Genomic DNA, 27,261 nt, shown 5'->3' with positions numbered 1-27,261 from the left:
GCGTGTCACCTTGGATATTGGGCTTTGATTAATGGTTGGCTGGTGTTAAAACATAGAAACAGCCGTATTGGATTTCCACAACTGTTGCCTGGGTCTTGTTCTATACGCAGGGCTCAGGGCTGTTATTGGTGAGAATTAGATCCCATTCAAAATCAGAGGAGAAGTGAGATTGGGAATGAAAGGTCGATTCACACCAGCATATCATGGAGCAGAGCACACCATCTGTTACTCTGGCGGAGGTAGAGAGAGGAGAGGGATGTAGTGAGAGGAGGAGAGGGGCTGAACCGGCTCCCAGACCGAGGCTGATGATTGGCCGCTAGGTCATTAGCCACGGTCCACTGACTCCCGTGGTGCCTGGGGTGTGGGGTCGCCGCAAGCTGGTTGTAGGGGTCGGAGAGGTCAGAGGTTAGTCTTACCAAGTGCACACGGTACATGATGCTGATTCCCAGGGTCATAAAAGGCTTGGAGAAATCGATGACCTTCTCCCTCTCTGCGGTGATGGTGAGCCCCGCTACGGCCAGGTCCGCTTTCTGGAATAGACACGCACGCACGCATGCACGCAACCACACACAGACACACACACACATACATACACACAAACACCACACCAACCATTCAGATATGCACAGATAGGTAAATCTACAGTCGCAAAAGTTGGGTTGTGGTGGTGGAAATGCATGGAAAGTAAGTAGCAAGTAGGCGACTAGTGTAATTCCACACCTACTGTGCTGCCATTGTTGTCCGTGATGCATAGTCTGCCAGCAGTATGTAGCATAATCCACCATTGGCTTTGTGTCCAAGACCTGACTCACGCAGGACACCAGGGAGAACAGAGTGTAGAACAAAGGGGAGGGCCTGCGTCCCAAATGACACCCTATTTAGTATGTAGTGCACTGCTTCTGAGCAGGACACATAAGGCTTTGGTAAAAATGTGTGCACTATACAGGGAATAGAGTGCCATTTGAGACACACAGAGTGCAATGTTTTTGCAAGCAGGCGAAGGGCAGATTGTTATGACAAATCACTTGACACAGCAGCCAGTCAGCCAGCCAGGCCGAGCCAGCCAGTCAGTCAGTCAGCCAGCCAGCCAGCCAGCCAGCCAGCCAGCCAGCCAGCCAGCCAGCCAGCCAGCCAGCCAGCCCGAGCCAGCCAGGCCGAGCCAGCCAGCCAGCCCGGCCGAGCCAGCCAGCCAACCCGAGCCAGCCAGCCAGCCCGAGCCAGCCAGCCAGCCAGGCCGAGCCAGCCAGCCAGCCAGCCAGGCCGAGCCAGCTAGCCAGCCGGTCAGTCAGTGCTACTGGGCATGGTAGGCCTGTGGCGGTGGCTACTCAATCCCACTAATCATCCGACGCTACAAAGTGCATCTGCAAGGGATTTTCATCTCTCCTGGGACCCAGTGCAACCCTATGCTGCTCTTTGTCTTTTGCAGTTGGAAAATAAGAGGATTGTCAGAGCTCAATTCTAAATGAGAGGAGAGCCTGCCTGCCTACAGTGCTGGATCCGGCCGTCAGCATTCATGACCCCTTTTTTTTTTTTTTTTACCCATCAGCCCCTTTTCTGATTGTCGGGCCAAGTGAGTGTGCCCCCTGTTAACTTGGCTAGAAGGCTCTGTCCAAAAGAATCTGTGGAAATATTTTTCTCTGATAGCACACCCATCATCAGTTAGGGCCATGCCATTATGGTCACAGTGCACGTTGACACAAAATAAATGAACTAGCAAACAAATGTGGACCAATCAAAAAGATGAACTTCGTTTGAGACACAGTATAGACAGTAGTATAGCTGTAGGGTCTGATGTTGTAATGTACCCTGTCAAGTGGGTATCATACACTTTTCATTGTACAGTAGGTGGTCCTATGAAGGACTCCGGCTATTATATGTCTTCGCCTTGATCTGAGAGCAGCAGTTGAGAACAGAGAGATACAGAGAGACAGAGAGAGAGAGACAGAGAGAGAGAGAGAGAGAGAGGGAGACAGAGAGAGAGAGAGGAGAGAGAGAGAGAGACAGAGAGAGAGAGAGAGAGAGAGAGAGACAGAGAGAGAGAGAGAGAGAGAGAGAGAGGGAGACGAGAGAGAGAGAGAGAGAGAGAGAGAGAGAGAGAGCAGAGAGAGGGAGAGAGAGAGAGAGACAGAGAGAGAGAGAGAGAGAGAGAGAGACAGAGAGACAGAGAGAGAGAGAGAGAGAGAGAGAGACAGAGAGACAGAGAGAGAGAGAGAGAGAGAGAGAGACAGAGAGACAGAGAGAGAGAGACAGAGAGACAGAGAGAGAGAGAGGGGGGGTGCAGGGGAAGGCTTTTCGCAGCTTCAGTCTGTTTGAGTACACGCCCCTGGAGGAGTTGACCAGTTCTGTCCAGAATAACTTGAACAGCAAAAAAAGAGCTCCAGGTGCTAACACAGTGGTGAACAAGGTCTGGAAGGCTTTTTAGTGGTTGTTTTACAGTGTTTTCATTGACAACATCTCTGAATGAACAAGTAAAATCAGGCATTTAGCCAACCCCCAGCATGCCCCAATGCAACAACAAAAAGTATCTAGGCCAAAAAAAATCAACAAAAGAAAGAAGTCACTCCTCCTCTGAAAAAGGAACACAGAACTGTAGTGGCTGCTGAAATATTGATGCACCTATTGAATATAAATATGGATTACTGGACTCTAACAGATATTCAAAGTATTCTGGGGGGAGAAAGAGAGAGAGAGATAGAGAAAACAAACTGTATAAAGTCAGCTTTTAAATAATGCATCGTTGTATTCTTTCCCCATGCCACCACACTTGTTTCCACTTTCGCTCAATCATAAGATTGTGCCCCAGAAAGAAAAAAAAAGAGATAGGAAAAAAAATCTAAGCCGTCTCTACAGCTGCTGAATAATGCATTGAGTTAGAGGTTCCCCACTGTACGTGGCATTTCATCTTCCCGCTAGGGCTTTGTCTCCATCTCTATGGCTGCTTAAAGTAAAGCCCCCGTCCCCAGCTAGCAGACTGTAGCCTTGCATAGGAAGCTTGTGGAAAGCTGGGCCATACATTCTCTTCTCTCAGCGTTCGCTCTACGTTTCTGTGTTAACCCTGTCAGCCACTATAGGCTAGCTACAGTACAACCTCTCTTCTCTCCCCCTCTCTTCCTCCCTCTCCTCCTCCTCTTCTCTATTCTTCTCCTCTATTTGTCCTTTCCATTTTGAAGGTCTTTCCAGAGAGTGGAGCTCAGAGGCAGGGACTCAGTGATCCCACACCTTCCCGCTCTGTCTCCCCTCGATCTTCACCCTCTCCGACGTTCCTCGGTACTCCGGCACTCCGTAGCGGTATCGTGTGAGGCGCAATTAGACAGAGTGGAGACCTCCTCAAGGTCACCAAACCAGAAACAACTTGCAGGGGGACAAATTGATACAATAATAAGAGCAGGCAATCCTTTCTTTATTTCCTTAATGGCTTTGCATCACCAGCTCCTGGTTAGCTGGGCCCTTTTAAAGGCATTTCTGGGCTGTGTGTGTCCGCTCAAGGGTGGCTGGGGCTAATGGAGATTCATTAGGACAGATGAGCTGTGTCTGAGTGGGAAGGGTGAACGGAACACAGCCACGTCCCAAGTGGCACCCTATTTGACCCGAGCCCTGGTCAAAAGTAGTGCACGATAAAGGGAGTAGGGTGCCATTTGGGACGCGCAACTCAAGACTGTGTCATCTGGATCAGGCATTATCTGGACTAATTAACAGCCTTCCTCGTCCTGCTCCTCCACTACATCCTTGTTCTCCTCCTCCTCCCCTACGCTACTCCGCCTCTTCTTCTCTTTCTCCTCCTCCTCATCACATCTCTGTATGGTTACATCCCCTTGCTGTAGAACGCTCTGAATGTGAAAACATCAATCAATTGCTTTGGGCACTACTTTTCTCCATCACGTCACTGGGGACATGTTTCACTACGAGACACTCAGCCTATCACGTATCAGATGGAATCGTTTGACCCTGGAGTCCACGGAGACACACTGTGTCTGCACACATAACACCCACATATAGGCCCCATACACACTAGAGTTGTACAACTGATGCAACACATCTGGCGTAACGGTTGTAACACAACGGAGAGCTTTCCTGACAACAAAAAAAACAAGTACACGAGCATCGTGGCGACAGCGCACAATGGTTGTGAACACATTTCCGTGACAACAAACTCTCCATAATGTCACGAACAGAGGGTATCAGTTGCATCACTATCATTGTGTCAAGGGATTTGTTAGGGGTGATCTGGCTGTGAACAGTTCTGATTACTATAAAGCCCTTTGTGACATGTTGCTGTTAAAAAGGCTACATTAATAACATCTGATTGAATTTTGATGAATTGGTCTATAGTTCGAGTGGCATTATGCTGTGAAGTGGTAGAGGGGGGTAAATGGTAGGGGTATGGATGGTGATGGTAGGGCCCAGAGTTTTCCTAAACAAGTCATGTGGTCGGGAAAAACTCCTGGCCCTATTAATAAGGTTGATTACAGGACGCTGTTGCTCTTACCCTGGAGATGAGCTCTCCCACCATGCCCGTCCAGGTGCCGTTGGTCCCCGATACCCCGTACACCCCGTCCCCCACCAGGTTGATCCGGTACTTGAACTTCAAGACGTCCGCCAGCTCCTTCAGCATGTCCACACAGAACCCCTCGTAGCGCTCGTTCCCTTCCATCTCCTGGTGGTTCGGTCGCAGCATCACGTAAGGGTTCTCCTGCAAAGGGACACAGATGTAGCAGAGCACATGTAGAACACCATGATAATGTGGCGACCTTAACCCAATACCTAGCAACCTCGGACCTCTTGGCGTAACGTTTTAAGGTGGACCCGAGTCCCGGTTGGGGCAGCCCCTCCGAGTTCGCAACAATAAACATAGCATAGCATAGCATAGCATCATCTCAATCTTGACAACTTCTCCTTATTTTACTTTTATTTAACTAGGCAAGTCAGTTAAGAACAAATTCTTATTTTCAATGACGGCTTAGGAACAGTGGGTTAACTGCCTTGTTCAGGGGCAGAACGACAGATTTTTACCTTGTCAGCTCGGTGATTTGATCTTGCAACCTTTACGGTTACTAGTCCAACGCTCGAACCAGGCTACCTGCCACCCCAGGTAGGGTAAAGTTGATTTTAGCAAGTTGTCTGTCTGGACAGTGGACACTATCTCACCAGAGGTCATTCATTTTAAATAGGAGCCAATGAGCATATATCTAAGGTTACATATGCATCAATTAATTTTACCACCGTACTTGGCGCGGGGGAACAAAAGCACTCAGGCACCTGCCACTGTCCAGCCTCTGTCTGGCACCTCTACCGACTGTTTTACAACCTTGTTTTTGACTGGCTCACTCTTTCTTAAAGTTTGTTCATAATTTACGATTCGTTTTTTCATAATGTTGAGCAAGCAGCTCAATGATTTAAATTTGGGGGGTTAAGAGAGATTCATCAACCAATCAGGGATCCACATTTTACGCCAGCCACCCTAGCTAAAACACTAAATGTGCTTACTTTTTTTGGAGAATGGTTTAATAAAGCTTGCATCAAATCTTGACTGCTGCAGCCCACATGGAAAAATACTATAGTGTGTACTATGGTAGGAATACTATAGTATTCACTGTAGTATTTTCACAGACTTTACTGTAGTATTCACTGTAGTGTTTCCACAAAAACACTACAGTGAATAATGTAGTATTTACTGTAGTATACTGTAGTATTTACCGTTTACTGTAGTATAAATACTGTGTTAAAAAATAATAGTATATACTATAGTATTTACTGTAGTATTTTTGCAGATTGTAGTCTACTGTAGGATTTACTGTAGTGTTTTTGCAGACTGTAGTATTCTGTAGTATTTACTGTAGTGTTTTTGCGGACTGTAGTACAGTATACTGTATTATTTACTGTAGTTTTTTGTAGACATTACTGTAGTTTTTAGTAAAGTATTTTTGTTTTATTATCTTTGACATAGAAGTGGGGGGCTTTCTCCTTGAGGAAACCTACTGGAGAAATGCTGAAAGAGTACATTTTCCATAACCTGTAGGTAGGACTGGGGTCGGAACAGATAGTTCAGAGTGTCTGCTCTTTTCTATAACCTGTAGGGAACACAATATATATGTAGGTTTCTTACAGGTGGGACAAATTGGGACATGGGGGAGGGGAATGGCCAGGATAAATGCTAATGTAATACTGCAATATTTACTATAGTAAAAAAAACAAACGTTGTGTTCTTGCGACTGCATTGTTTTTGCTAATATTTTTTGCTGATAATACTCGTAGTGTTTACTATGTTATTCTAGAGTATCCTACAACATTCTGTACTAAGTACTACACATGATTGAGGGATACTACAGTGTATAGTATTCTACAGTATACTACAGTTCACTACAGAATTCTATAGTAAACTCTAGTATTCTTTTATGTGGGAGCCTACTAATGACATTGTTGGAGAGGACTTGTCACCTTCGCAACATGTCGGTTTAACAGAGTGAAGCCAGCCTTGTAACAAGTAGCCTCTTTAACCTGTCCTCTGTAACAGTGAGCTTTATACTTAAGTCGAGAGAGAGAGAAAAATCACACTGTCTGACATACAGAAATATAGATGGAACACACGGCAAACAGTGCAATTGCTCTGTCATACTTCTATTGGGGGTGGCGTTTGTGTTGACTGGCGACCGGGAGATGGATTAATCTGACAGAACGAAGTGCGCGTCCCTCCATTATGACACAAAGTGGAAAACCAGAGACCTCAAAGAGGAGGACATATCACACCGCCACCGACCATCCTGTCGCCATGGCAACAACAGTTCTTCTACCTGTGGTACTACCGGACCAGTTTATTTTAAACTTGATTAGTCTTCTATGTCCTCTACCCCCACCCCCCCCTCCACCTCGCTGGAGTTTTCAGTGCACACACCGCTTTGCGTTGCACCGATAAGAAAATAGCAATAGGGATAATAGAACGGGGTTTTCCTAGCCTTCTCCGCATCATATCTGAGGTCACGGAATGTATTTACGTAGACATACTCATCAGTATTAGACGGAGGGAGAAACCGGCGGATGCTTTGAATGTATGCATGCAGGAGAGCTCCTGGACTGCATGTTAAAGAAGAAAAGTACAGAAAAGAAAGAAAGAACGAAGGGCCCTGAGTCAGAGCACAGTGACACTCTATAAATGCAAATCCTCTCCATTCATTAACTTATTAAACAGCCACGCATGTTACCTTTCTGCCCCCGAGTTGACACCTCTGCTGTGGTTATGCGGCGCCACGCGGGAAAGCACAATATAAATGCAAATTATTTAATCGCTCGCAGCAGCCTGGTGGTAGAAGCGCTCAACCATTGCAGCCGGACGGACGCTTTCCCTTTCCCCTCCCAAACTAGGGCTTATTAAGGAGTAGCATTTCACGGGCCAGTTGTACATTACACGGTGGGGGTTTCAAGGGAGAAAGCTTGGAAACGAATAAACAAACCTTCTGGATTCAATTATTAGGTCTCCAAACCCCCGGCGACAGAGAGGAGTGGGCAGCTCCGCTTAATTAAATGCGGCCCATAATTTCTCAGCTAGCTCTCACTTGTTGATTGATGAGTGTGAAAGGAAGGCAAAGTACTTCTATATTTATCTCCCCCAATATCCCCCACTGTTACGACACTACATAGAGGTGGGGAAGAACATCCTCAGTTGGTGACCTGATTAACTACCTCAGCTCATGTATTAATTGGAGATTGGCTGGTTCTGGGAGGTCCTGCTGGTCTCCACTGAGTTCGGGAAAAATGCATTTCGTTTTTTACGCCCCCAGCTCACGGAATTGCCTGAAGACCACCTTGAAGTTCGACTCGCTGGTCCCCATTGGACAGTTCAGATGGCGTTGTATTTATTGTTATTTTGGTTTTACATGATGTTGTATTTCATTCTGTTGTGTATGTTCATGTTCACGGGGCTCCCTGGTCTCAACGGTGACCCACCCTGTTAAATAAATTAATAAAAACTTGCAGAAAAATGTAATTAAGAGCTGGCTCTGACCCATCAATCATGGGAGTAAAACCCAGACATCAATAATGTGGGGGGGAATCTCTCTCTCTCTCTCTCTCTCTCTCTCTCTCTCTCTACAAGGGAAATAAACAATCAAAAATGAACAGTAAACGTTAAACTCACAAGAGTTTGAAAATAATATATACTATTGTCTTATGTACAGTGTTGTAACAATAAGCAAATAGTTGAAGTACGAGGGTGTTTGTGCTCCACTGGCTGCCCTTTTCTTGTGGCTACAGGTTGCAAATCTTGAGGGAAATATGTCTCTAATATGGTCACACATTTGGCAGCAGGTTAGGAAGTGCAATTCAGTTTCCACCTCATTTTGTAGGCAGTGGGCACATAGCCGGTCTTCTCTTGAGAGCCAGGTCTGCCTATGGCGGCCTTTCTCGATTGCAACGCCATGCTCACTGAGTCTGTACATAGTCAAAGCTTTCCTTAACGCTGCGTCAGTCACAGTTTGTTCTCTCTCTCGATGTGCTGTGTAGAAAACACGACAGGCACGCTCAATCAAACGTGCTGAGTTTTTGAAAGAAAACAAATACTTCTTGAACCCGGGTCTGGTTAAAGGAGCAGTCACAACCCCCTAGCCTCGCAATATCCCCCATCCTCCAGCAAATACAATTATGTGGTCCGGAGCCTATAGCGAACTGGCAGCTCAAATATACGCTGAGTATACAAAACATTAAGAACACCTGCTCTTTCCATTTATTTATTTATATATTTTTATTTATTTAACTAGGCAAGTCAGTTAAGAACAAATTCTTATTTACAATGACGGCCTACACCGGCCAAACCCGGACGACGCCAATGGGTCCCTATGGGACTCCCAATCACGGCCGGTTGTGATACAGCCTGGATTCAAACCAGGGTGTCTGTAGTGACGCCTATAGTGACACCTCAAGCACTGAGATGCAGTGCCTTAGACCGATGCACCACTCGGGAACAGGTGAATCCAGATGAAAGCTATGATCCCTTATTGATGTCACTTGTTAAATCCACTTCAAACAGTGTAGATGAAGGGGAGGAGACAGGTTAAAGAAGGATCTTTAAGCCTTGAGACAATTGCGACATGGATTGTGTATGTGTGCCATTCAGAGGGTGAATGGGCAAGTGCCTTTGAACGAGGTATGGTAGTAGGTGCCAGGAGCACCGGTGAGTGTGTCAAGAACTGCAACGCTGCTGAATGACACTTCTCTCTCACAATGTAATAATGTAAGTAAGGCCTACAGTATATCTAAAAACCACCGTCTTATCTGCACTCAGGTATTGTTGTTCTGTAACAAGGACATGTCTTTGTTTCAAATACTTTAGCTTTGCTTGATTGAGCTTGACTGGCACAATGGAACCAATGATACAGTCTCAAAAGTGAAAAGCCTGCCCATCTGGGACTCCAAGTAGACTCAAGCAAATGTTTAAAGATGGAATTCGCAGTAGGGAGAAACAGCGCCACTGTTACCCCACGGTCGTAATTATTTTATTTATTTATTGACGAAGCAGAGTTGGGGAGCTTCGTGCATCTTGGTCCCAAAAAAATTGCAGTACATACAGTTAACTGCCAAAATAAACCACCGTACCAAATGTCTTGATAGGGTATTGGGTCACCACGAGCCAGAACAGCTTCAATGCACCTTGGCATATATTCTACAAGTGTCTGGAACTCTTTTAGAGGGATGCAACAACATTCTTCCACAAGAAATTCCATAAATTGGTGTTCTGTTGATGGTGGTGGAAAACGCTACCTCAGGCGCCGCTCCAGAATCTCCTATAAGTGTTCAATAGGTTTGAGATCTGGTGACAGACGGCCATGGCATATGGTTTACGTCGTTTTTATGCTCATTAAATCATTCAGTGACCACTCGTGCCCCTGTGGATGGGGGGCCTTGTCATCCTATGTACAGCCAAAATAATGGCCTGCCCAGCATCTTTATACATGACCCTAAGCATGATGGGATGTTAATTGCTTAATTAACTCAGGAACCACACCTGTGTGGAAGCACCTGCTTTCAATATGCTTTTTATCTCTCATTTACTCAAGTGTTTCTATTATTTTGGAAGTTACCTGTATGCTGATGTTCTGTTGTATCTCCAAGGGGGAAAAAAAGTGTTCGTTGTTTGCAGTAATTTCTTTGTTGTTGTACTATCCCAAAAGGACATGGCAGTTTACCCATTAAGGATTCCACAGCTTTAAAGGTTTAAATACTATTTGACCCCAGGTCTGCATCAGGTACAGTGCTTTGGGTCAGTCCTTGACAGGTGGCCATCTTTGCTCACACTGACTGAGCAGAGAGGATGATGGGAATAATCAAACCCCGACCCTCCTGAACAACCATACACTAGGATTACACTACACTTCACTGACCATGTGACTGTGGTCTGAAGCCTGAAGGTGACACTCTCCCTCCTAAAGAGGCCTGAGCCAGCCAATCAAAAATGACTTAAAAACAAACCAACTTAGAGCCGAGTCTCTATTATCTTCCCAGAGCAATCAGGAGTTCAGAAATATCACCTCTCCTGGTGGCACAGCGGAAGAGCTACGGCATGTATTTCTTTCACTAACATCCAAAGGAATGGAAAAACCAAACATCGGTAACAAACAGAGAGATTACAAGGTAATGTTTGGCATCTGTGGAGGCTCAAAATCAATTAGACAATTTTTTTTGGGGGGGGAGGTTCTTTGCTGTATTGCGTCGGTCGGAGACACAGAGGCCACAGTGACAGCGATGCGGAACTGTACTGGAACAATCTGCAGGAGGAGTAGACCCACAGGTGTAGGATGAATCCTCCTGGTGCCGTTCCGCGCTGCAGCCACTCAAGACTGTAGAGTCTAGCACGCCCCCACCGGCAGAGATAAAGCACGACACAGCAATCACGCCGTGATGAATGAGTTGTGATAGCGACGAAATTGCTCCTCGGTGGCTTTTGAAATTGGCCCGGACGACTCTATATCTAGCGAAATTAACACGTAGCAGCTTGATCGGCCCGCCGCAATTCTCCCCCCCAATCTCTCTCTCTCTCTCTCTCTCGCAGCCTCCGTTGTAACAGCTTCTCATTTGTTAAAGAAGCCCCCACGGTCGGTGAAACCAACCGAACCATTCCACCTGAATCCCAATCATTCTCAATGAGTCCTTTTTCACAAGTCGCGGGTTAACACAGACACACTTTACTCCTACTCCACTCTTAACCAGTAAGTGTGACATTGCGAATAACATTGCGGGCATTTGGGCCCTCCTTACAAGATACTTTGGGCTTGTCTTTTGATTCATCAAGTAGTGGTGGGAGGGAGGACAATTTGGATTTCTCGGGCTAACTATATGGCACGCACGCAATCAGCACTGCTGCAAGCGCTAGCAGGGCTAGCCAGTGGTAGCATGGTTCTATTGAACCCCACACTGTTTCAGTCGATCAGAATCCGTTGTATGAATGGCTATATTGAACCCCAGTGTTTTTCCGCCATAAAAACTCCCACAGTCCTCAGTGGCCTGCAGAAAAGCAGCGTGACCTAGCTCGATGAAGAGAGAGGATCTCCCTGCAGGGTGTGCAAATGGGAGGAGAGGAGAAGAGCTTCATTTACTCCCCAGACCAATAGCCTCGTTCCTCCATGCTGGAAGTTCGCAGCCAAATAACAAGCTGTCAACTGCCACATGGATGACATCTTTAATTGCTAAGCGTATAGCCTTACAGATAGTATCTAAACAACTCGGCCCGCTAAGCACACCAGCAATACACCTTCCTGAGTGTATATAGAGGATGAGACTGTATTTACATCAAGGAAACCTTCAGAGTCGGGGGGGCAAATCAACCTTTACATTGTAGTCATTTAGCAGATGCTCTTATCCAGAGCGACTTACAGGAGCAATTAGTGTTAAGTGCCTTGCTCAAGGGCACGTCGACAGATTTTTTTTTTTTTACCAGCTCGGGGATTCGGTTAGTGGCCCAACGCTCTTAACTGCTGGGCTACCTGCCTTTCGCCGTCAAGGCAGAGACGTCAACTCTATGAATGACAGGACAGTTTAAGGTGTACCTCCCCGCTACACCTTATTTTCAACCACTCTCCATATCTAAACCAAGTGGGTGATCCAGCACATACAGTATCTGTCATTTGGAGTGTGCCGGTGTGACAGGGTGGCGTGATTTACTACGGTGAAGTACCACGCCACAATACTTTATTATCCACCACTCTCTCTATTGTTAACGTGGAGTGTACACTTGCATGTCCTGTGTATGTCATTCTGAGTGTGACGGTGTGGTATGGAGGAATACTACCCCACTGCACTTGAATGTCTACCACTCTCTCCATTCCAAACCAAGTGGAGTGTCCCGAACGTGTGACCGTAGGAGTGTGTTGCCGTGACGGTTCACTCACCAGAATAGTGGTGATGGTGAGGGTGGTGTTGAAGAGAGTGTCTGTCACGTTGATTGATGGAAGCTTCCTCTCCATGGACAGGCCCTGCTCTGAGTGCCACTGGCCAATCTGCCAGGGGGATATAGATACCCACATGCACACACACACACACACACACACACACACAGAGAGAGAGAGAGAGAGAGAGAGAAAACAACTGTTAGAGAGTTCATCAAAGGGCCAGGCAGCAAGCAGCTTATCAAACTACCCCAACAGACAATACTCTCTCTTCTGAGCTGTAACCAGTGTCACCGTAGCCAGTCTCCCCCTCTTAAGGTCAGCCTTCAGAGGGGGAGACACACGAAAGAGAGAGGGAGAGAAAAGGGAGCGCGAGATAAAGGACAGAGACACATGCTGCTCCTTGAAGAAATACGTTGGGGCCTGTGTTCAATCAGGAGACAACAGAATGCTTTCTTTAGCTCAATTACACCCAATTCTCTGAAGCGAGCCAATGTCCTCATTAGAGCTCGGCTGGCACCCCTCCACCACTTCCCCTTGCACACCTCCAGGAGGGCCTTGTACGATCATCCCATCTTGCCTGTCCCCACCCCAACACACATGTCGCTCAGTGGCGGTGCTACATCATGCCTAATTTTTGGTTTGGTATTGTAATTACAAAGCAGCATGGTTCATTGGACTCTCTGCTTAACGTCTTTTGTTGAGGTGTTGGTTAATTTATCATCCCCTTACAAATCAATCCCTGTCCGGTGAATGGCTGGCTGCATTAGAGTGGCTGTGTGTATTTGTGTGTGTGCGTGTGTGTGCGTGTGTGTGTGTGTGTGTGTGTGTGTGTGTGCGTGTGTGTGTGCGTGTGTGTGTGTGTGTGTGTGTGTGTGTGTGTGTGTGTGTGTGTGTGTGTGTGTGTGTGTGTGTGTGTGCATGTGTGAAGATGTGCATGTCTAAATAGATTTTTTGACTATGTAGCTATTACATTTCACTGTCACACAGTACAAAGCAGTGAGATACCATTATACCATTATACCACCTATATTTGACTGACTGACACATAATAGCCTAGGCCTTTCAATGTCGAAAATCCTTGATACTGATTTATAGTATGGATTGTCAGTGACAGTAATTGTAGAAAAGCATTGACGCTGACTGCTAAATGGCATATATGACTTATATAGTACATATTGCGTGCTCAAAATTGCTTCTTGAAGGCTGTGCGATAACAATGCCCTCCATATGCACTCAACCCATACTTTCTAGTATACTGAACAAAAATATAAACGCAACATGTAAAGTGTTGGTCCCATGTTTCATGAGCGGAAATAAAATATCCCAGATATTTTCCATATGCACAAAAAGCCTATTTCTCTACATATTTGTTTACATCCTTGTTAGTGAGCATTTCTCCTTTGTCGAGATAATCCATCCACCTGACAGGTGTGGCATATCAAGAAGCTGGTTAAACAGCATGTTCATCATTACACAGGTGTACCTTGTACTGGGGACAATAAAAGGCCACTCTAAAATGTGTAGTTATGTCACATGACACAATGTGTCAAGTTTTGAGGGAACATGCAATTGGCATGCTGACTGCTGGAATGTCCACCAAAGCTGTTGCCAAAGAATTGAATGCTTATTTCTCTACCATAAGCCGGCTCCAAATGTTGTTTTAAAGAATTTGGCAGTACGTCCAACCAGCCTCACCACAGACCAGCGTGTATGGCGTCTGTGGGTGAGCGGTTTGCTGATGTCAACGTTGTGAACAGAGTGTCCCATGGTGGCAGTGGGGTTATGGTATGGGCAGGAATAAGCTATGGACAACGAACACAATGATATTTTATCGCTGGCAATTTGAACGCACAGAGATACCGTTACAACATCCTGAGGACCATTGTCGTGCCTTTTATCTGCCACCATCACCTCATGTTTCAGCATGATAATTCACGGCCCCATGTCGCAAGGATCTGTACACAATTCCTGGAAGCTGAAAATGGCCTGCATACTCACCAGACATGTCACCCACTGAGCATTTGGGATGCCTTGGCTCGACGTGTACGACAGTGTGTTCCAGTTCCCGCCAATATCCAGCAACTTCACACAGCCATTGAAGAGGAGTGGGACAACATCCCACAGGGCCACAATCAACAGCCTGATCAACTCTATGCAAAGTAGATGTGTCGTGCTGCATGAGGCAAATGATAGTCACACCAGATACTGACTGGTATTCTGATCCACGCCCCTACCTTTTAAGGTATCTGTGACCAACAGATGCATATCCCAGTCATGTGAAATCCATAGATTAGGGCCTAATTAATTTATTTCAATTGACTGATTTCCTTATACGAACTGTAACTCAGTAAAATCGTCGAAATTGTTGCATGTTGTGTTTATATTTTTGTTCAGTATATATTATGAATCATCTAGAAGCAACTGGCATCTATTTGTGAAATACTGATTCATATCCTACAAAAACTGTGTAATCAAGGTGATTCATACAATACATTCACAATATTCTTGCTGATTTGCTGTTCAGTCAAGACTTTGAGCTTCACTTGACTAAGACAAGTTTCCAAGGCTAAATTCCAGACAATCCTTTCTACATGCTTATTAACATAATCAGAGACTCCATCTGAAAGTTTACCATTCTTCCAAGAGTGAACTCCTGATGCGCCCCCCCACCACCTACCCAAAAAACAAAAAAACGAAAGACTCCCGGAATCAGATTTCTCCTTTGAGAATATGATCAAAAGATCTTACATTCCATTTCCTCTTTGTTGCACTCCTCCATGGTGCACGAGAACGAGAGAGATAGCACCATGCACACACAAATGGAATACAAACAGGGGTGTAACAACGCTGCGCTAGCTGCCCAATGGCTTCTGGGAATTCAGGCAGTGGAGGGGAGGGGAGGAGAATAACATGTGCACCTTGCAGGGATCTTGCAGAACGTTGTTCAGCAATCAGCTTGTGCAATCAGTTGTCAAGTGCATCTCCCCTGTAGACAGTCGTGGTGGAAGGCAAACGCTCAGCAATGCACCACCAGGCACGGGCGGTCTGCGGCGGAGCAGAGGGGAGTGAGGAGAAGGGCAGACGGTTAAGGACGGGTAACTGAGAGGCAGCACAGGCTGCCAGGGACAGAAATAGAGGGGCTGAGTATGTGTGTGTGTGTGTACATTTGTGCGAGTGTGTGGATATGTGGGAGGCTCAGAGCAGGAAGAGATCCCAGGCATCCGCCAACAGGGAGGAACTGCTCTAAGAGTGGCCCTCTGCTCAACTCAGCTAGCTATGACAATAGGGAATGCAGCGCACAGCAGCTTGCATAAACACTGTAGAGATGAGACACAAGTGAGACCGTACACCTACCCATAAACACACACTTTAAACACACACATACAAAACACACACAAGCCAGATCTGATCTGATCTGATCATGGCGTACATATACTGTATATACTAGTGTGCCTATGTGACAGAAGTAGTTTGGGGGCAAACTACCTACCCTCCAGGACACCTACACCACCCGATGTCACAGGAAGGCCAAAAAGATCATCAAGGACAACAACCACCCGAGCCACTGCCTGTTCACCCCTCTATCATCCAGAAGGCGAGGTCAGTACAGGTGCATCAAAGCGGGGACCGAGAGACTGAAAAACAGCTTCTATCTCAAGGCCATCAGACTGTTAAACAGCCATCACTAACATTGAGTGGCTGCTGCCAACATACTGACTCAACTCTAGCCACTTTATTAATTAAAAATTGGATGTAATAAATGTATCACTAGTCACTTTAAACAATGTCACTTTATATAATGTTTACATACCCTACATTACTCATCTCATATGTATATACTGTACGCTATACCATCTACTGCATCTTGCCTATGCCGTTTAGCCATCGCTCATTCATATATTCGTATTCATTCCTTTACACTTGTGTGTATAAGGTAGTTGTTGTGAAATTGTTAGGTTAGATTACTTGTTAGATATTACTGCATGGTCGGAACTAGAAGCACAAGCATTTCGCTACACTCGCATTAACATCTGCTAACCATGTGTATGTGACCAATAAAATTTGATTTGAACTACCTTACGCTTGTCTTATTAGACACCTTGCCTGATACCTGAAAACGCATGTAAGCTCCCATAGCTAATATCTGGGCTTTAGCCCAGTGGGTTAACAAAACCTTAAATGATGGTTCTTTAGCTGTTTGGGCCAAACTTTGACAAATTTGATACATGTACTGTACATACAATTTATCTGCCAATCTAAACAGTTCAATGTCCTCCCTCGTCAATGTTACCTGTCTTACTTTAACAAACATTTGAGTGGCACTGAAAACAGCCGTTTCAACAATCAAGAACATGACATGAGGACCGGCCAAGGTAAATGGGAGTAACTTTCTAAGTGGCACCCATATCCTGTGAATTAAAATGAAGTACGATGAATCGGAAATATAACCAGTGTCTTTCAATACACTTCACATACAGGTACATATACTGTAACATCAGCGTCAAACAGGAAGTTATTTTCCTTCTAGCTCCTTCGATGTTACAAGTGATCCTTTTGGCCTCGAGTGTGTTGCAAGAACATTTCCCCGAGGTGGAGACAAGAGTTTCGATCGATCTTGCCGAAGCACAATATGGTGCTCACTCAATCCCCGTCCTGCGTCTATACACCACAAACTGAAGATCCAATGATGTCGAATCCCAACCCTTTTTTTAAAAAAGCGACAATTAAGATACAGTGCTTAAGCAAAGCGTTCCAAATTGAGTTCTCTCAACCCTTTTTCCTGTGTTCTGATAGGTTGCGTCTGTAGACGGTAGAATAATAGTCCTACTGCGCAGCTATACAACCTCTTCAAATGCTAATTGAGCTAACTGCCTCTCGACACCTTCATGTTTAATTCGGGTTGAGCTGTTTTCTCCACAGTGACTCCTCGGGAGAAGTGTGAGCCGAGATAGCGAGAGGAGAGGAGGAGATTAGTGTCCTAGCCAGGAGTGGCAGTCATTTACTGAGGAACCAGAGCAAAGTGCAGAGAGAAAGGAAGAGAAGAAATCAATGGAAAGGTGTGAGGAAGAGAGGAAGAGAGCAGGGAAGCGGCGTGGCGTGTGTGAGGGATTACCCCCGGGCTCATTCTGGCACCTGAAATTACAGCGTATAGGCCCAAGATAAGGGCCCTTGCTCAAGGGAAAGACACCGTTCTTAGATTTCCGTTTGAAAAACGCAGCATAACCATTAGGACATGGCAAGCAGGGCTGTGTTCTGACAAATACGTATATCATGCTACGGTGCTACTGCTACACCACCAGTATCTTGCAGGGTAATGTAGACACCAAGCCTTTGCTCTGTAGCTAAAGGATTTGGATTATGATGGTGGATAAGGACTCTGTGTGTGTGTGTGTGTGTGTGTGTGTGTGTGTGTGTGTGTGTGTGTGTGTGTGTGTGTGTGTGTGTGTGTGTGTGTGTGTGTGTGTGTGCGCGCGCATGCGTCGGAGGAGATGTGCACGATGTGGTTTCCCAGAGGAGCTGTGTGATGCTAGCTGTCTCACCTTCATTAAAAAGGGTCATGTTCATTAAGCACAAAACGGAAAGAGAGGTTCTATTTGAACTTGTCCAGTAAGAAACGCTTGTCCAGTAAGAGACGCTTGGTACGTTGTTCCCCTATTAAACAGGTCCCAGGTGTGCCTGTAGTACTGCATCTCCCCATGATCAGAATGGTGGATCACTGCATAAATAAACGCTGCCTTGCTAACACAGAGATGTGCACTTTGCTTTCGCATAATGAAGATGGCTCTGAATCAAAATAGCGCAAGACATACAAAGACAACGTTATCTCAACAACCACTAGGGGAAATATGCTATAGAGAATAAAGACTTCTACGTGTGTGTGTGTGTGTGTGTGTGTGTGTGTGTGTGTGTGTGTGTGTGTGTGTGTGTGTGTGTGTGTGTGTGTGTGTGTGTGTGTGTGTGTGTGTGTGTGTGTGTGTGTGGCTGTCTTGGCTTTGTTATGTTTCCGCTCTAGTAATGACCACACCAGTCAAGGAAAGGCCAGCCCAAAAGGTCAGGCTCGTTTATGTGCTTTCACGACGTGACCTTTCAATACAATCAAAATTTCAATTTGTACCGCCTACCAGGCGAACAAAAACATTTGTTGTTATTTCCACGATGCAAAAGCCTGTTTTCCACATTCATTATTTGGCATTGCCAGCGCGGTGGCCGCGGCGTCACCTTCTCTGTTGGTATAACGAGCACCAGCGCTGGTTTGAGAGAGGGAGCCGAGCGGCCGCCTGAGCACTTCAAAGCGCACGTCTGAGCCACAGGCCATTCCCCCTTCTGAAACAGACACAGGCACACACACATGGGCGTGAAGACACACAATGCCCACACACGCACAAACACACACACGATGCCCTCCCAACCACTGTCCCTTAAAAACCAGGATTGTTCAGCAAATGTCTCTTTCTGTCTCTCTCTCTCTCTGGGTCCATTCTTGGGCCACACAGAAACAGGGAATGGATAGGGACCAGGTCTTAGTTGGAGGCAGAGGTTAAATAAAGTGCTACAGGATGCAGCAGACTGAGGGGATCAACGTTGCTGAGGGTCCCTGCCTGTCCTTGGAGCATGTATGGAGGAAACACTAGTACCGGGCAACACACACACACCTGTCTGTGTAATGGCTATACTGCCATGTCTTTACTAGAGTGGCTCTGCTGCTAAGCCCTGGCAACGAAAAGGACTGCACAGTGTAGGGTGACAGAAAGACAACAACACACACATGCATGCAAAGTGCGCACACACACACACACACACACACACACACACACACACACACACACACACACACACACACACACACACACACACACACACACACACACACACACACACACATACACACACACACACCCACCCACCCACCCACACATACATACAAAGTCTCAGTCAGCCTTGAAATCCGCTAAGGCTGGGGGGATCTTCCAAACCAGCTCATCCATTCCGCTTTTGATCTATTCCCCCATCTCCAATCTGCATGCAAACTGACAAAAAGCAAAAGAGGAAAGAGCATGATGTCTCAGAGACCGAGCCAGAGAGGGAAAGAGGGAGAAATGAGCCAGATAGGCACATGGGTCACTGTGAGTGTGGTCCAAAACTTGCTCTGTAAATCTGCATTAAAACCATGTTCACTCAGAGACCGCTGAATCACAAAGCTTTACAATCGGCTTTAGTCTTTAATCTCTGAAATCATAATCAAAGGATGTGAATGAAAGCGTCTGCAGAATCTCTTTTCAATAAATATATGCTGTTCTCAAAGCTAACACTGACTTCCTGGAAGCACTTTCAGATCCATCACAATTACTCCAGGAAAGTCTTAACTGACTTGCCTAGTTAAATAAAGGTAAAATAAAAAAATATATAAAAAAGAGGAGCGAGAGAGAGGAGGATAGATAGAGAGACAGCAAGTGAGGATCGAAAGAAAGAGAGCGAGAGGGAGAGAGAGGGCTCTGGGATACATAGAGCAGAGGAAAGAAAGAGGATCTAGAGGAGCAAGAGCAATCTCATTAGCAGGGCAAATACCTTGTCAGGTGATGAAATTCATCTGGGGGCAAGTGTCTTCTCTTTATTACAGCTAGAAAGAAGTCAATGTGAGTGGGGTAAAGGATGACTTTCTGTGGTATGTGGTCGAACTGGGTGTGGAGTTGGACTCCTCAGGGGCCAATGAGTGGCTGTGCCTGGATACACATGCTCTCTGTCTCCTACTAGGACTTACAGTATACAGTGGTGTAAAGTACTTAAGTAAAAACACTTGAAAGATACTACTTAAGTAGCTTTTTGGGGTATCTGTACTTTACTATTTATATTTGACAACTTTAACTTTTGCTTCACTACATTTCTAAAGAAAATAATGTACTTTTTACTCCATACATTTCCCCTGACACCCAAGAGTACTCGTTACATTTTGAATGTTTAGCAGGACAGGAAAATTATCCAATTCACACACTCATCAAGAGAACATCCCTGGTCATCCCTACTGCCTCTGATCTGGCGGACTCACTAAACACAAATGTTTCGTTTGTAAATTACTTGTTGAAATGTGCCACAGCCTATCCCTACATTAAATTAATAAGAAAATAGTGCCGTCTGGTTTCCTTAATATTAGACATTTTAAATGATTTACACTTTTACTTTTGATACTTAAGTATATTTGAGCAATTACATTTATTTTTGATACTTCAGTATTTTTAAAACCAAATACTTTTAGACTTTTACTCAAGTAGTATTTTACTGGGTGACGTTCACTTTTACTTGGGTCATTTTCTATTAAGGTATCTTTACTTTTACTCAAGTATGACAATTGAGTACTTTTTCCACCACTTACAGTGGTCTCACTCTATTGAAAAGGTCTTTGGCTAATACTGTCGGGAGGCCAGTGCTTTTTGTTCCATTCTGAGAACTGTCCTGCAGACTAGAGGTTGATACGGGAAAAGGACTCCCTTGTGGGTCCTGTGGGATTCTGGCAGGAATGAGAGTGAAGTCAAGTTCGGGACATCCCGGGACAGGATCGAAAGTCCACAGGAATGGGCAGTACAGGAATGGTTAGAAATCGATAGACCCACCTACTTGGGAGCCATGTTTTATTACAGACAGAAATACTCCTCCGTTTCGTCAGCTGTCCGGGTTTCTGGTCTCGGACGATCCCGCAGGTGAAGAAGACTGATGTGGAGGTCCTGGGCTGGTATGGTTACACGTGGTCTGCGGTTGTGAGGCCGGTTGGACATAATGCCAAATTCTCTAAAACGTTGTTTTGGCGGCTTATGGTAGAGAAATTATCATTCAATTCTCTGGCAACAGCTCTGGTGGACATTCCTGCGTAATCTGTGTAATGATCATGCTGTTTAATCAGCTTCTTGAAAGGCCATACCTGTCAGGTGGATGGATTAAATTGGCAAAGAAGAAATGCTCACTAACACGGATGTAAACAAATTTGTGCACAAACATTTTGAGAAATAAGCTTCATGTGTGTATGGAACATTTCTGGGACTTTTTATTTCAGCTCATAAAACATGGGACCAACAATTTACATGTTGCGTTTATATTTTTTGTTCAGTATATATATGTGTGGAGCATTTCATAAAAAAAGTGTGTAGGCCTAATATAGTTTACTTAATAAAAATCTATTCAAATTAAATGGTAATTTCCCCCATCCCCCTTCTGTAGGCTTACTGTTTTGCCTCCCTCCAGTTGTACTCCCCAGTCACAGATGCTTAACGAGTGAACGATGAATGCTTCAAGAGAGGAATTGCATCATCTCGTTGCAGACAAGGAACCATCACTCACAGAGCCATTAAAAGGAAAGAGCAATGTTTTGGCTAAATTTGATAGAGTTGTCTTTGACAATGAAGGAACCGAGTACACGGCTTGTAAAAAATGCTGCGGTTTAATCACATACCACCCAGAGAGCGGGACAAGCGGCCTGAAGCGGCATAGCTGCTCTACTACCAATCACGTTACCAGTCAAGCCCAATTGTTCCTTCAAAGTGCACACGGAGACATACACATTAACACATATCCACTAGTTCCTCCGACTCTGGGTAAGTAGAAGGGCTGCCTTCATTTCCAAAATCTCTTAATGTGGTTGTTATCAGCTGTGTGTGCAGGCAACTGTCTCATGATTGCTGAGCAGCAGGCAACGAAGCAGTTGCTATGGCTACTCACACACAGGGCGGTGGACAGACAGACCAGCAGCTAATGGAGGAAGTTATTTATGATATCAGTACAGGACAGTACGGGCAAACATTTGACAGGACAAGACGGGACAGGAATGAATTTTCACTCCTGTGTCCACCTCTACTGCAGACTCGGACGGCAGGTAGCCTAGCGGTTAGAGACGTGAGCCAGCGAGGGTTGCCAGTTTGAATCCCGGATCTGATGGGAAATGAGCTGGCAACTGGCGGGTTGCTAGTATCAAATCCTAGATGCCATTGCCTGCCGTTGTGCCCTTGAGCAAGGCACTTAACTCATACCAAGATAATTCTCAAGGGCACAGTACATATTAGTTTGCAGTATAAAATGACTATCCTTGGCTGCTGTGCCAGTATCAATCAATGAAACCTAATACATAGCGACTGTAAAACCTTCATGTAATTCATCTCCAACTCTTCTCAAGCTCAGGCTCTATCCGTGCCTTATTAAGCCCTGACCGCTGTGCACTTAGTGACTGGGGATATCGACAGCACACTAAAAAGGAATTGTCCTTTCCCACAAAGCTATCACCCGGAGAGTACCTAATTGGGGGACTTGAATGGGAGCGGCTTAGCCGTCGGAGCACCATAGTGTCGAACTAAGCTTCTGGTCCCCGACACTTTGTATAGGTGTCAGCCTCAACTCCAGCCACCACACTGGCACATTAGTTCCAAGCTACGTCTGTCAGGCCTGCTCAAAGAGACGCTCATTTTCCAGTGGAGTCATGGGTGGCTGCGCCACATGGAGCCGTCATGAGGCCGGAGCTTTTTAAGGTGTCAGACTTCCCTGCTGCTGTGCTGTCTGCCCGGGTGGAACGTCAAGCTCCCCTCTTCCATGTGCCGCAGCAGCAGTCAGAGATAGAAATTGAATTGAGTGCCGTTGCAAGTCACAGCCACAGCAGCTTATTGAGTTCTCAGACTCTTCAGAGATAAAGGAGAGAGGAGAAGAAAGGCAGATTGGCGTAATAAACGGGGAACGCCGCCGACAGGAAAAATAAATAAATCCAATATAAAAAAGTGGAATGCAAAACGGGGATGTTTACCCTAGAAGTGCGGAAGCTCTGTAAATAACAGAACTCAAATCATTTGATGTAGATTAAAGTGGCCCACTGTGCAAAGTTCCTCTTCCCCGTGTTGACTCAGAGTGAGGGAGCAATAAAGACATGATGCTTTCCTCTTTTTTCTATCTTGTCTTCTCCTCTGCTGGGTTTACTTGTGAATAACCTTGCTTGTGTGTATTACAAGTGCAAGCTGTGCCTTGAGATACATGAAGTCAACAACCTATACAGCAGCTAGCTAGAGTTGTTCCCCTTCGACCATTCTACTTGGCCTATAGGTACAGTTACCCATTAACATACAGTTTGTCACGGCAGTCATACCCATAGACATCCTATTAAATTACTACAGCGGCTATTTCATAAACCCTCAAAGTGCCATAATGGGATGAAAATGGCAGACATATAATTCATGTCGATATTCACGTCATAAAAAGGAATTGCCCCCGACCACTGACAGAAATTGGGGAAAACAAACATTCTTTCCCATTGACCCCATTGTAAAAGAGCACATTTCGTCGTGGATTTTTAATTAAACAGAAATAAGAAAACATGGCGAAAAGCTGCTGTGTTGTTCAATGTAGTAACCAGGTAAAATAAATCCAGACCTACGGTTCAAAATGCTCCCACGTAAGGAAAAAAGCCTACGAGAAGAGTCCTGTGGATTCAGGCTACTTGGCGTGGGAAAAGCGAGAAATGTGGTGAGGCTACACGTATCTAGTACTGTAGCTATACAAAACTATGTGGACACTACTTCAAGTTAGTGGATTCGGTTATTTCAGCCACACACGTTGCTGACAGGTATATAAAATTGAGCACACAGCCATGAAATCTCCATCGAAAACAATTGGTAGTAGAATGGCCTTACTGAAGAGATGTGACTTTCAACGTGGCACCGTCATATAATACCACCTTTCCAACAAGTCAGTTCGTCAAATTTATGCCTTGCTAGAGCTGTCAAGGTCAACTGTAAGTGCTGTTATTGTGAAGTGGACGCAAAGTGGTAGGCCACACATACTCACAGAACGGGACCAGCGAGTGCTGAAGCGCATAAAAATCGTCTGTCCTCGGTTGCAACTCTCACTACCGAGTTCCAAACTGCCTCTGGAAACAACGTCAGCACAATAACTGTTTGTCGGGAGCTTCGTGAAATGGGTTTCCATGGCCGAGCAGCCGCAGGCCAGTCAAGAACTTGACTGGTCTGCACAGAGCCCTGACCCCCATTGAACACCTTTGGGATGATTTGGAACGCCGACTGCGAGCCAGACCTAATCGCCCAACATCAGTGCCCGACCTCACTAATGCTCTTGTGGCTGATTGGAAGCAAGTCCCTGCAGAAATGTTCCAACATCTAATGGAAAGCCTTCCCAGGAGAGTGGAGGCTGTTATAGCAGCAAAGGGGGACCAACTCCATATGAATGCCCATGAGTTTGGAAATAGATGTTCGACGAGCAGGTGTCCACATACTCTTGGTTATGTAGTGTAAATGTGGGGAAAAACATTTAGTACAGTCTGTTTGTAACTCCACTCACTACTTGTAGCTGTATAGTCCATTTGTTTGTGTTGTTGGTCTTGGCTAGCTTAACGTTCTGGTCGGTAGCAAGCTAGCACTCACTCACATGGCTGCAAGAACATTATGCTTTTTTTAAAGTAGTAATATGCTTTATTATTAGGCTTTTCTAAGTAGTGAGAAAGCTAGGTAACATGCTCAAAAGTTATCTTTAGCCATGTAGTTTTCTTAAATGTAGCTTTGTAATTGACTAAAATAAGCACACAAGAAAATTGCATTTGAAAAAGGTTAAGTTTTTGCAGTGAGCCAGTGGGGTAACCACAGGTTGTTTTCCCCACAGGTGGGTGGGGCCACAACATTCTGGGTTCGCGTCGGATTTAAAAAAAAAACCTTGTTTCTATTGAACATGCCATACAAATAAAGGCATTTTAATTCATTATACGAAGAGTGCCTTGGTCCTCCTTTCTTTTTGATGACCAATTCACCCCTTTTACCAAAGAGCACCTTCTGTCTACCAAAATGTACTATTGTGTACTTCAGTAGCACTTCCCTTCCTCCTCTTTCTAGTAGTTAAGCATAACACTTGGGTGGTGTTTAGAGGAAGCAGCTCCACAGCCATTTTTTTCTGTGTTTTTGGGGACATTTTACAACTCAAACTATGGATTTTACCCAAGAAGCTACAAGATTTTCCTATTCCTATTCCCATGAAGAGGGCCAAAGGATTATTACAACTACCTCATTGCTAGATGAGATGACATCCACAGAGAATACTGGATTGGACTTAAACAAGGCTTACAGAGACTTGCAACACCTTATGGAGAAAGATACCAAACTTGACCTCAATTCTATCACCTTGTCTGACTATTGGAGGAAAGGCCTAATCCCCAGAGGACTCCGTATTATGAAGTTTCCAGCTACTGGAGCACAAGGTAAAACTGAATTTAGAGATAAATGGGAGGCTATTCTCAACAAGTGTTCTTTTGACCTAATGCTACTTCTAATAGAAGAATCTAAAAATGACAGACAAGTAGTCCAAACAGAAATTGAAGAAGTTAAAAGGAAAATCACAGAACACAGTGACAATTCCAACAAAGCACAATGTGATGAGATCTTGAAAGAGAAAGTAGACACATTCACTCTGACATTGAAGCAAGACAAGCTAAGAACATTTAGAAGAGATGTGGCTCAGCTGGTAGAGCATGGTGTTTGCAATGCCAGGGTTGTGGGTTCGATTCCCACGGGGGACCAGTATGGGAAGAAAAAAAAATGTATGAAATGCATGCATTCACTACTGTAAGTCACTCTGGATAAGAGTGTCTGCTAAATGACTAAAATGTAAAATGTACTATAGAGATGGCAAGGTCTTTGCCTGTAGGAAAAACAATGTGCAAGAATTCAGAATCACATCTGCAGAGGAGGAAGCCTAGATCTGTTTCTTTCAACTTTACAAGCAGTGACGATGAGGGCCAGCTCCTCCCAAGATGTTTTAGATCAGGAAGAGGAGTCACGCAGATACCTCAACAAGAGAGGGAGAGGACGCAGAAGAGGCCAACACGGAGGGGGAGGAAAAAATCAAGACCATCCAACCACACGGAGCAGGACCAGAACAAGGCCGTGATCAACATTTCTGGAGAACCCCTTTCTGATGATTGTGTAAGGGTATTGTCTAAAGGACTGTCCATTGCCCCCACATACTCAACTAATGAATTTAATACAAAGATTGACGTATTTCGTTTTTACACCTCTCTCTCTCTCTCTCTCTCTCCTGCTACTCTCTCCTCTTCCATCCTATCATCTCTTCCCTCTGCTCAATCCTTCTCCAACCAATCTCCTGATTCTGCCTCCTCAACCCTCCTCTCCTCCCTTTCTGCATCCTTTGACTCTCCATGATCCCTATCCTCCCGGCCGGCTCAGTCCTCCCCTCCTGCTCCGTGGCTTGACGACTCATTGCGAGCTCACAGAACAGGGCTCCAGGCAGCCGAGCGGAAATGGAGGAAAACTAGCCTCCCTGCGGACCTGGCATCTTTTCACTCCCACCTCTCTACATTTTCTTCCTCTGTTTCTGCTGCTAAAGCCACTTTCTACCACTCTAAATTCCAAGCATCTGCCTCTAACCCTAGGAAGCTCTTTGCCACCTTCTCCTCCCTCCTGAATCCTCCTACCCCTCCCCCTCCTCCTCCCTCTCTGCGGATGACTTCGTCAACCATTTTGAAAAGAAGGTTGACGACATCCAATCCTCGTTTGTTAACCTGTTATGGCTAGGGGGCAGTATTTTCACGGCTGGATAAAAAACGTACCCGATTTAATCTGGTTACTACTCCTGCCCAGTAACTAGAATATGCATATAATTATTGGCTTTGGATAGAAAACACTCCAAAGTTTCTAAAACTGTTTGAATGGTGTCTGTGAGTATAACAGAACTCAAATGGCAGGTCAAAACCTGAGAGATTCCTTTACAGGAAGTGGCCTGTCTGACCATTTCTTGAACTTCTTTGCCATCTCTATCTTTTACAAAGGATCTCTGCTCTAACGTGACACTTCCTACGTCTTCCATGGGCGCTCAGAGCCCGGGAAAAAACCTGAATGTCGTCATC

General features: G+C 45.3%; 1 protein-coding gene and 1 non-coding gene across 2 annotated transcripts in view; both read right to left on the bottom strand.

Moving 5' to 3' along the window:
• LOC123729216 (glutamate receptor ionotropic, kainate 4) overlaps positions 1–27,261 on the bottom strand; it is a 185,446-nt gene that overhangs the window by 17,579 nt on the left and 140,606 nt on the right. The window contains exons 9-11 of the mRNA XM_045703471.2: positions 12,372–12,479; positions 4,487–4,690; positions 417–530 (exon numbers count right to left, since the gene is read on the bottom strand). Coding sequence (XP_045559427.2) covers positions 417–530; positions 4,487–4,690; positions 12,372–12,479 — 426 coding nt within the window. The remainder of the gene's footprint in view (positions 1–416; positions 531–4,486; positions 4,691–12,371; positions 12,480–27,261) is intronic.
• Positions 5,950–6,002, bottom strand: LOC123729349 (U7 small nuclear RNA). The gene has a single exon (XR_006761135.1). It is a non-coding gene; the product is annotated as a U7 small nuclear RNA (small nuclear RNA).

The sequence above is a fragment of the Salmo salar genome, chromosome 20 (genome assembly GCF_965601325.2).
Source record: "Salmo salar chromosome 20, fSalSal1, whole genome shotgun sequence".
NCBI lineage: Eukaryota > Metazoa > Chordata > Actinopteri > Salmoniformes > Salmonidae > Salmo > Salmo salar.
The sequence above is the reverse complement of the archived record's forward strand: the minus strand, read 5'-3'. Positions and strand labels throughout refer to the sequence as shown.